Source organism: Stenella coeruleoalba (genome assembly GCF_951394435.1).
Source record: "Stenella coeruleoalba genome assembly, chromosome: 13".
NCBI classification, from domain to species: Eukaryota; Metazoa; Chordata; class Mammalia; order Artiodactyla; family Delphinidae; genus Stenella; species Stenella coeruleoalba.
Window position 1 is genome coordinate 44,099,724 of NC_137159.1, and position 11,966 is coordinate 44,111,689.

The 11,966-nt window shown below is 33.6% G+C and overlaps 1 protein-coding gene across 5 annotated transcripts in view; it reads left to right on the forward strand.

Annotated features, from left to right (window-relative positions):
* Nucleotides 1-11,966, forward strand: part of CCDC88A (coiled-coil domain containing 88A) — a 190,799-nt gene that overhangs the window by 146,190 nt on the left and 32,643 nt on the right. For all 5 annotated transcript variants that reach the window (XM_079940521.1, XM_079940522.1, XM_079940523.1 and 2 more), the window contains 4 exons: nt 2,740-2,877; nt 4,455-5,525; nt 6,874-7,001; nt 9,726-9,864. In XM_079940521.1, the coding sequence (XP_079796647.1) occupies nt 2,740-2,877; nt 4,455-5,525; nt 6,874-7,001; nt 9,726-9,864 (1,476 nt within the window). The remainder of the gene's footprint in view (nt 1-2,739; nt 2,878-4,454; nt 5,526-6,873; nt 7,002-9,725; nt 9,865-11,966) is intronic.

Below are 11,966 nucleotides of genomic sequence, written 5' to 3' on the forward strand. Positions count from 1 at the left end.
GACCCTCATGGATGACTTGGAGGGGTTCAGGACTTCAGTGGAGGAAGTTTTGCAGATGTGGAGGAAATAGCAAAAGAACCAGAATCAGAAATGGAGCCTGAAGATGTGACTGAATTGCTGCACTCTCATGATCGAACTTTAATAGATTAGGAGTTGCTTCTTATGTGTTAGCAAAGAAAGTGGTTTCTTGAGATGGAATCTACTGGTGAAGATGCTGTGAAGATAGTTGAAATGATAACAAAGGACTTAGAATATTACATAAAGTTGATAAAGCAGTGGCAATGTTTAAGAGAAGTGACTCCAATTTTGAAAAATATTCTGATGCTGTTAAATGGCATTGCATGCTACAGAGAAATCATTCATGAAAGGAAGAGTCAATCAACGCATAAGAAATTGCAGTCACCCCAACCTTCAGCAACTACTACGCTGGTCAGTCAGCAACCATCAACGACTAGGCAAGACCCTCCACCAGCAAAAAGATTATGATTTGCTGAAGGCTCAGATGATGGTTAACATTTTTAGCAGTAAAGTATTTGAAGGTGTGTACATTGGTTTTTTAGGCATAATGTTATTGCACACTTAATAAACTACAGTGTAGTGTAAACACAGCTTTTATATGCACTGGGAAACCGTAAAATTCATGTGACTCTTTTTTTTTTTTTGCGGTACGCGGGCCTCTCACTGTTGTGGCCTCTCCCGTTGCGGAGCACAGGCTCAGCGGCCATGGCTCACAGGCCCAGCCGCTCCGCGGCATGTGGGATCTTCCCGGACCGGGGCACGAACCCGTGTCCTCTGCATTGGCAGGCGGACTCTCAACCACTGTGCCACCAGGGAAGCCCTCATGTGACTCATTTAATTGCGGTATTTGCTTTATTGCAGTGGTCTGGATCCAAACCTGCAATATCTCTAAGATATTCTGTTTTCCAATTGTGGGACAGTTAGACCAAGTAATTTATTTTTGCATATCTTTCTGCCCACACACACACACACACACACACACACACACACACACACACACTATACATAAATAGAAATCATATTATAAAAGCATACCTGATATTTTTATTATGAACCCCTCCCATCACATATACTCTCTAAAATGTGCTTTCACTTTTGTTTCCTGTTCTTGGTCACTGTGAACAATACTGTAATAAATATTCTTATACATGTGTCCTTATGAATTAATTTTTATTTCTATTTGTAGTCAGCCATGTCTAGTTTTTCCTTCGATGGATCCTGGGTTTCTAGACTCGGTTATGAAAATCCCTCTAATTTTTAGACCAGTAGTTTTGAACAGGTATGCCTCAGAATCACTTTCAGGAATTGTTAAGGTACAGATTGCTGAGCTCTATGCCCAGGGCTTGTCATTTGGTAGGTCTGGGGTGGGGGCTAAGAATTCTCATTTCCAACAAGTTCCTAGGGGATGCTCATTCTGCTGTTTTGGAGCCATGCCCTGAGAACTACTGCCTTTGATAATGCAGGTAGACTAGACTCCTTGATTTTCTTGCAAGATTTTTACTCTCTTAAAACGTTTTTGCATCATCTTTAGTTCATTAACCAAATAATCTTAATAAGTATTTCACAATAAATATAGTGTTAAAGTAAGAGTGGCCATTTAGAATTTGGAACAGTTTTATTTTTGTTGTCACTATAATTGGATCTGGAAATTTGATTTTGAAATTAGCTTTAAAGTCTAATTAGTAAATTCTTATGATTCCAGGAATTTTTGATCAATTCATTGTATATCTTTTGTAAGCTGAATGTTTCACTTGAATTCCATAACACAACAGATGCATTTAATTAAATAACTACTATCCATATATTTCAGTCAATAATGGGAGAACCAGATTAGTTATTAATAGCTTAAAGTTTCCTGATTGTATAAATTAATGTTGAATTGAGTTATTGGATTAGATTTGTGACTTGATGCTTTTGAGATATTATTTCTTAGCGTTCCTTACTATTAATATAAGGATTTAAGTAATATTTAAACTTGAAGTGGAGTATTTTACATACCCAAATCTTCTTTATATTTTTTATTACCTGGTTTGAATATGTTATATAATGGGAAATCAATAGTTTGGTATATTTTGAAGTTGAATTTGCTTTTTCATATTTATTAACCTCATACTTTATTATATCTTTAAAATGTGTAATTCATAATAAATTTAAACGTATAATTTATTTGCTGGAGTTTTGTTCAGACCTTATTTTTCTCTAGTAGTCTCCTTTTTTCTTTCTCTTTTCTTTTTATTTTAATCCAAGTCCCTTCTTGTTTCCTCATTTTCTCATCTTTTCCTTCTTGAGCGCTGAAATTCCTTGACTAATTAAAATTTCACTTTACAAATCCATTCAAGCCAAGAGAGTTTTCAATAAGATTTGTACATTCTTCATATGGCATGTGTGTATGTATTTAGTTATGTTTGTGTTTAGAAGTAGAACTTTGCTCTCAAAGATGCAGAGGATAAGAAAGATAGTCATGTTCTGTACATTTTATACAGCTGCTAAAATTAGCTTGGAATGTTATCAATACTTGAATTTTTCTATGAAATTCTTAAATTTCTTAAATTTCTATGAAATTCTTAAATTCTTAAATTTCTTAAATTTCTATGAAATTCTTAAATTTGAGTATTAAAACTGTGTTCTATCCTTTATTCAATGATTAGCTTTTGTTTTTACATGTTTCCACTATTGTGAAATATTTAATGATATATTGTTTTGTGGTTTCTTTTTCTCCAGGTTGAAATTCTTGAAAATGAGATTATTCAAGAAAAGCAAAGTCTTCAGAATTGTCAGATTTTAAGCAAGGATCTAATGAAGGAGAAAGCTCAGCTTGAAAAAACAATTGAAACACTTAGAGAAAATTCAGAGAGACAGGTTCTTAAATTTCCTATTAAGCAACATATTTTAAAATTTATTAACACAAGTTTTTTAAAGCTTGTGCAAAATGTTCATAATAACGTTAAATGGAAATATTTTAGAATTTTTTAGATTTTAACATAACTATGGTTTTAACTTATTTTCTGTCCCATACATTTTAGGAAAGTTGAAGGGAAAGCTTAGAATTTTTTAAATTGCCAGTGTGCTTAATAATTATCTGGTATAAAATTTTGTGGTACCTGTGTTTGAATTGCTTTCAAGTGTCAGTGGAATAGAACTGCAGATTTTAAAGTCCCTGAATGAAGTTGGGGTGAAATGCAGCTCTACTCTGATCCCACTAAGGAGGGACAAGTGGTCGCAGCACATATCTTGGATATTTTCATACTTGCTTTCAAATGTTTATTGGTTATTCTCATTTTATGCTTGAGGAAACTGAGAATTGAATAGATTAAGTGACTGGCTGTTTTAAATTTTCTAATTTTTAGAAGTAAAATGGGGACTTACCTGACAGTCCAGTGGTTAGGACTTTGCGCTTACACTGCAGGGGTCATGGGTTTGATCCCTGGTCAGGGAACTGAGATCCCACACCCTGCATGCTGCACGGTGCGGCCAAAAAGGAAAAAAAAAAAAAAAAATAAGCAGTCAAATGATTTGTTTTGTATTATCTAGGTATAGTCCTCAGGCCACCTATAAAAATACAGATTTCCATAGAGCTACAGAAGAAAAATTCTAGAGCTAAGTATGAATCTCTACTTTTACAAGGTTCTTGGGACTGTTTTACACACCGGATTTTAAGAACCATTACAGTAGGCCATGGTATAAATTGGATGGACTAGTTTTAAAATGTACCAGAGATTTTGTTATTTTGATGTTTCAAAATTAGAATTCTTTTAGGGAATAAATACACACAAATACACACCAATATACATGCACATAGAGCAAATAGTGTATTTACTGAGGACTCACTGTGTATATGCATTGCGAAATCTATTGAATGAACGTAAAAGCTTGTATCTTCAAGAAGATATGTATGTACATTTCACCTATACTCATATTTGAATTTAAATCATGTAACCATAAATGATCTGAAGATCATTTTGATTAATATTCAATACATTTCTTTTAACCGTTCCTTTACATTATGGATTCTCTAAAGATGTGAACTTCAAAGACTTGTCAGTATATGTACATGGTGATCTCTCAGTAAATATTTGTTGGAATTAAAATTAAGGTAGACGGTTTTAGCACCTTTTTTTGTTTGTGTGTGGTATGCGGGCCTCTCACTGTTGTGGCCTCTCCTGTTGCGGAGCACAGGCTCCAGATGTGCAGGCCTAGCGGCCATGGCTCACAGACCCAGCCACTCCGCGGCATCTTGCCAGACTGGGGCATGAACCCGCGTCCCCCTCATCGGCAGACGGACTCCCAACCACTGCGCCACCAGGGAAGCCCTTAGCACCTTTTTATGGTGTGATTTCCCTGTTAGTTTTTGGAGGGGGGAAAACTATGTAAGTTAAAATATTTAATTCATGTTCAGTTAAGTTTTAAATTTTCTCCTTTCTTTTTTTTTTAATTAGATTAAAATATTGGAACAGGAAAATGAACATCTGAATCAAACTGTGTCCTCCTTAAGGCAGCGCTCCCAGATAAGTGCTGAAGCAAGGGTGAAAGACATTGAAAAAGAAAATAAAATTCTCCATGAATCTATCAAGGAAACAAGTAGCAAGCTAAGCAAGATTGAATTTGAAAAAAGGCAAATCAGAAAAGAATTGGAACATTATAAAGAAAAAGGAGAACGAGCAGAAGAACTTGAAAATGAGTTACATCATCTTGAAAAAGAAAATGAATTGTTACAGAAAAAGATAACCAATTTAAAAATTACTTGTGAAAAAATTGAGGCCTTAGAACAAGAAAATTCAGAGCTAGAAAGAGAAAATAGGAAATATAAAAAAACATTGGATAGCTTTAAAAACCTTACTTTTCAGTTAGAATCCCTAGAGAAAGAGAATTCCCAGCTTGATGAGGAAAACTTAGAACTGCGAAGGAATGTAGAATCTTTAAAGTGTGCAAGCATGAAAATGGCTCAGCTACAACTAGAAAACAAAGAACTGGAAAGTGAAAAAGAACAACTTAAGAAAGGTTTAGAGCTCATGAAAGCATCTTTCAAGAAAACAGAACGCTTAGAGGTTAGCTACCAGGGTTTAGATACAGAAAATCAAAGGCTACAGAAAGCTCTAGAAAACAGCAATAAAAAAATTCAGCAGTTGGAAAGTGAACTACAAGACTTAGAGATGGAAAATCAAACATTGCAAAAAAACCTAGAAGAGTTAAAAATATCTAGCAAAAGACTAGAACAGCTAGAAAAAGAAAACAGATCATTAGAACAAGAGACTTCTCAACTGGAAAAGGATAAGAAACAACTGGAGAAGGAAAATAAGAGACTCCGACAACAAGCAGAAATAAAAGATACCACATTAGAAGAAAATAATGTGAAAATTGGAAATTTGGAAAAAGAAAACAAAACCCTTTTCAAAGAGATTGGTATTTATAAAGAATCCTGCATTCGTCTGAAAGAATTAGAGAAAGAAAATAAGGAGCTTGTGAAAAGAGCAACTATTGATATAAAAACTTTAGTTACATTACGAGAGGTAAATATAGTTACTTAAATTTCAGACAGATTTTTTTATATTTTTAACTCAGGGCTCTTTAACTTTTATTGCAGTAATTTGCATCATCTATTTATGGTTCAAAGTAGAAATTTAGAATTAGAAGCAGTTTCCAAGTTTCCTACTTTTGTTAAACTAAGGAGTAAATATAAATTGTATTTTTAAAGAAATTGTAATAATAAGGTTTCCATGTGTTATCTGACTTATTTATTACATTATAATTTTATACTTTTATTTCAGAGTAATATTAAAACCTTTGATCAAAACTGTTACTGAATGTGATAGCTACTAATTATTGAATGTGCCAAATACTGGACAGTTTTTACAGCCAGTCCTTTATAGGTGTTATCTCCATTAGATTAGAAAATTGAGGTTCAGAGACATTAAGTAACTTACTTAAGACCACAATGGTAGATTTGGATTCCTGGATTTAAATCCAGATCTTTCAGACTTCAAAGCCCCTTGAATTTTGACTTCTAAGCTACAGAATGCAAATCAGATTGAATTTAAAGGTCAACGTTGAGCAATTGGTAGTTGGTTGGATCTGTGTGTTGAGAAGAATTCTGAAATTTATGAGTAGATTGGCAATAAATTGTTGGTATAGCTCAGGAGATACCATGCTTGGCTCTTACTTGCTATCCCTATGCTATACTATATATGATAACCCTTTAAGTTCAATTGAAAAATATCTTAGTTGGCATTCTGGCAGAAGCTCACATTGGGAAATATGCCTTTCTGCTAAAGAGGCATTGAGAAGAGACCATTATTATCCTTTCTTTTTTTTTTTTTTTTTTTTTTTTTACTTTCTGTTGTTCTACAGTCTTACAGACATGAACAATAGGTTCCTGGTCCCATCTCTAAGAATTCCCCCTAGTTATTCAATTCAATATCTTAGGCCTCTTCCACTGGGAGAGGGGTGCTTGTGGTGGGAGAAGGATGTTATATCCAACATATATTCATAGGAAGAAATGTGCAATAAGGTTCTAGTTCATTATTAAGTTAATGCATATGTGTTGTTTTCCCCACAGTTTTCAAGCCTAAGGTGTGTAATCACAAGTACAAGTTTCTCCTTTTAGTTTTTAAACACTAAAAAGTTAAAACGAACTATTAGCAAACTAAAAGAAGGAAAACAATACTCTTTGAACTAGGTGATAATTTTGTTGCCTAACTCTTTTTTATTGGTGAAGGAAAAGCTCAGCAACAGCATTTCTGTCTTTCCTGGTTTAAATTGTATGTATTCCTGGATGGTGGTAGTTGGAATCTTGGCTGAATTTCTCGGATGTTTATGTTCATAACACTCATGTGAGTTTTACATTACTTTTAAAATAAGGATTTGGTGAGTGAAAAACTGAAGACTCAACAAATGAATAATGATCTTGAAAAATTAACTCATGAGCTTGAGAAGATAGGGTTAAATAAAGAACGACTCTTACATGATGAGCAGAGTACTGATGACAGGTGAGTACTAAGTCTATCTGAGAAACAGTGGAAATAATTTTTTTGTTTTTCAAACATTAATTTTGAGACTGAGAAGCAATTAAGGTATGAAAATAATGTGAAAAACGAAGGCTTGACAAACAATAAAAAATTAACTTATATATTTTAATTTGAGAATGTTCAACAGGTTTAAAGAGAATTTACCATGGTAAATATAGTCTATCAGTTAATTGGATTTTCAAGTAGTCTACTATTTGGCATCTAGTTAGCCACGTGATTCCAGCTAGAATAGAAGTGTGTATTGTTAAGAATATTGTTTTTTGTACACTAGATTTTAATTCATTGGAATTTTTGTAACTATATAATTTGTATTTTTGCTGTCTACCCATTATTACTGTTCTAGTAAGTATATTTTATATTAAATGTATATAGGAAAAATTAATGCTGATTATATGGGATTTATTTATGTAATTTTGAGAATATTCAAAGTTAATAGAATAGATTGATACTTTTAAAAGTTAGTTCTATAATAACAAATAGAGGTAATTTGAGGCATTTATTCTAGCAATCAATTCAAGCAATCTTAATTGAATTAATTACTATATAGATATTTCATGAGAAAAGATTTTTTGAGTTAAACACATTGTTAATGGACAATTTAGTTGACTATCTTTTAATATAGATACTGAATATGCATCTCTGCTTTATTCAGACAGATTTTCTACCTGTCATGTGTAAGACATTTTAAATGTAGAGCAAAAAGTACAGTAAACCATGCAGCTGCCTTAACTGACCCTGTTTTAAATTTACAAACCCAGCTTTTGAGGGGCCCTTCACACTGTGGTATCTCTTCCCAAACCTTACTTCATACAATTAATCAATGTTAATTAAGCTTTTATTACCTGCTGATTATCAGGCATCAAATAAATAATAATGTTTCAGCTGGATCTTGAAGAATGACAGAAATTTGCAAGGTGGAAATGGGGAAGGGCATTCCATGCAAATAAAGCACAAAGGTGTTTTGAGCAATCCTGAGTGACATTATAGATGGATTAGAAAAGGGACAAATTTGAAGGTACAGAGACCATTTAGGAAGCTATGTAATAGTCTAGGCAAGATGTAAGTGTATTCATTAATCCACACATTTTCATTTATAATGAAAGCATTAGATATGGAGATAAGGGTATGTATATTGAAATAAAACTTTTAGGAAAGGGAATTGAGATCAGTTAATAACTATGATCAAATCGGGGGGATCAGGAAACAAAGTGTCTTAAGCCACTAACCTGCTTCTTTCTCAGCAAGTAAGTTAACCTTAACATCACAAAGAAAATTAGAGTTCACAGACATAAATTCCCTTAACATTCCATCCCCTCCATCTTAGAATTATGTGTATCTGCATCTGTCTTTACCTCTAATCTCAGATGGTATCCCTAATTCTTTTGTTAGTCTAACCTTTTCATCTTTCAACTGATGTTGTTTCCTCTGACCCCCCTTTATTATTAAGATATTTATTCTTGCCATCAAGGAATATACAGTCTAACTGTGGAATTGAACGTATAAATAGATAGAGTGCAACAAAGTAAATTTAGTGGTGGAATTTCAAACAGAGTGCAATGTGATCACTCTTGTCTTTCTCTTTTAACAGCTCTTTTTCCTTTGCCTTCTCTTTAAATATGGTTTCCTAGGGTTATGTTGTTAAGCCTCTTATCCATTCCATGAGCATTCCTGTCCATCATCTCAGCTAATACCCATATTATTCTCTGCTTACTGGACATCTCTATCTGGACAGTCCAGAACTCAGGCATCACAAATTTAATATATCCAAAGTCACACTCATTACATGCTTTAAAATTGTTTGTTGACTCAAGCCAATACCAAAATGAGTGAGATTTGTTCTCTTTTCTCAATGAACTTAAAATCTGGCTGAGCAGAAAATATATACACACAAATTAATTACAGTAAGGGGCAGAGTATGATAAAATTTTCTCATATTTGTACTTTAGGTTTTTATTTGGTTTAGTCATTGAGGTTCTCAGGTGTAGAAATAGATTAATCCGTAATTCCTAGTCTGTGGTTCACTCTCAAAGTGTGTTCATGAACTGTCCTTTTTTGTAAAAAAATAAAACTCTTATGAATAATATAAATATTTATTAACCCACCATTCAAAAAGATAACTAAAATTTTGACACTCAGATCTATCTTCCTCTTCCTGTTCTGTCACCAGTATCTTGTGTCTTAACATATCATTCCTTTTTTTTTTAATATTCTGCAAGTACTCTACACCCTGAATGTAAAGTCTTCAGTGAGCTTTAAGTCAACTATTCATATGTACTTGTATAAATACATTACATATTAATATCATAGATGAATGCTTAATAATGTGATAAATCCATCCACTTACTCTTTGTATAGATTCTATTCTTATAAAACTGAAAGGAATATTTTGAGATTCAGATCTTCCAGATGCCTTTTTTTTTTGAGTACTAATTTTTGCTTTTGACAGCCTAAAATGTAATTTGGAGCTGTGATTTACTCAGTGATTTTTTTGTTTTTTCATTACCAGGAATAGTTTAAAAGGGGGAGTGGGCAGTAAGAGCAGGATAATTTAATTTGCTTCTTTTTAAAAAAGACTATTTTATAAAGTCTATTTATAATATCAGTATCTGTGGTCATAAATTATCTTTAAAAATAATTTTCTGACCTCCAATAATGAACTATATTATTTTTATACTTGGATTATAGATACAAACTTTTGGAATCAAAATTAGAATCTACTCTAAAGAAGTCCCTTGAAATAAAAGAAGAAAAAATCGCTGCATTAGAAGCTCGATTAGAAGAGTCCACAAATTATAACCAGCAGTTGCGCCAAGAACTTAAAACAGTAAGTGTGACTTCCTTGGAAAGAATTTTAATTGTCTTTTTTTTTTTCTTTCTTTTTTGGCCCCACTGCACGGCTTGCAGGATCTTAGTTCTCTGACCAGGGATTGATCCTGGATTGAACCTAGGCCCTGGCAGTGAAAGCACCGAGTCCTAACCACTGGACCACCAGGGAACTCCCAAATTGTCAAATATTTGGACAGAAAAGTGTAAAGTAGAAAATAAAAATGAAACAATTTTATTAACATTTTGTCTATTCTTCCTTTTTCTTAAATTTTAGAATATTCTTAAACAGATCTTTGTCATGTAGTTTGTAACAAACTATTTTGTCTATACACTATAATTTATTCAATCCTATTTCATCTATGAATGTCCCTCATGCAGTAAGGGACATATCAGAATTGTGAGAGTGGGATGGGGAAGAGGCAGGCTTATTTCATTGGGAAGAACTCTCAGTGTGATTCTGACACTTCACGGGCACTCTTTTCCTATTGAGAATCCAGGTAAAAATTTGGTAGACAAAGATATGGATGTGAGGATAGCAAGTAGAGGGAAATAGTATGTGTGGTATAAGAAAGCACTTAATCCAAAAATTTGAGGTCTTTTCTAAATTTGTTTTCTTGTGATATTTGGACTTATTCAGTGAAGTATGTGAGGCAGGGGCTACTATTTTCCCCACCTGAATAAACTGAAATTGAAGGGGCTTGCGCTTTCCATAGGGTTAGTGTATGGTAGATTGGTAGAATCGCGTTGTGCCTTATTCTCCCTTTTATCAGCTCTGTAGTCATACCCAGGATGGTTTTACAGTCAACCAAACATTCAGACCAGCAAGTTTACTATAGGCCACATTTAGAGCCATATGATTCAGAACACTATAGGAAATATAAGCTGATGGTAGGGCACTATCAGGTGTCCATCTTCATATAATTGTCTGAGAGTCATCTTCTCACCAGATGACTGTTGGTTGTGTGTGGGAGCTGCCCTGGCTTTGAGACTTCATGCTTCATAGCAGTCATCATCTCTTGCAACAACTCCAAGGCATGGATTTAAGATCTTCACAGACTTAAGATTTAAGAGTTGCTGCACTCAGAAGTTCAAAGGTGTAGCTGCCTATTAGGTATTTATAGTTCTCTTAATTACAAATATAATTTAGCAATCAGAGATCATTTTTCCCCTAAGCAGTCTTGCCTGGTAACATAGAACATTCCAATTTTATCAGGTTTCCAGAGAAACAGTTACCCAAAGATGAATTTCTCATGCAGGAAGGGGAAAAGGATTTGTTCCTCATTTGCCAATACCATCATTGCTGGTGTTGGTCTCAGACATTAACATGAAACATATTTTGTTGCAGAAGAAATTCTGGAACTTTGTTTAGTTAACATAAAGAGTTGTCCAAAAAAATAAAATAAAACTTGGTGCCGGATGCCATTAATCTGCTTTATTTTCCAAATTTTTTGCCCTGTTAAGCAGTGCGACTACATTGCAAATAAAGTCAATTTCAAGAAGCTACTACGCCAGAAAATAAATGGGTTTGAGGATGGGTTAGTATAAGATGTATTTCAAGTCTAAAAGGTAGAGATTTAAAATTCCATCATTATCTTCCAGTTCCAGCCATTTTGGCATAATTGGACTATTATTGGACTAGCTTCCTGCCATAAACATGTATTCAACTGGAATTATACTGTTCTAATTTTTAATATTATACGTGAAGAGGTGTATCACTTGAACATAGACTATGAAAGCTAAATATGAATAATAGGCATAAAATAACTGCTAAAATAGCATGACAAAGCGGTATTACTAAAATGCCAGCAAAGGAGATAAAATTAGAATCAAAAAATACAAATGAAGGCAGAAAAAGAAAAAAGGGAGAACAAGGTGCAGGTTGGACAAATGGAAAACAAGTAACAAGATAGTTTTAAACCAAACCATGTCAGTAATCACATTAAATATAAATAGTCTAAACATCCCCAATTAAAAGGCGGAGAGTAATAAATTAGATAAAAAGGCACCTATATGCTGCCTCTTGAGAAACCTTGATGGAAAATATGTCAGTTTCTATATGAACAAGGTTTCTATGAGAAACCTTGATGGAAAATATGTCAT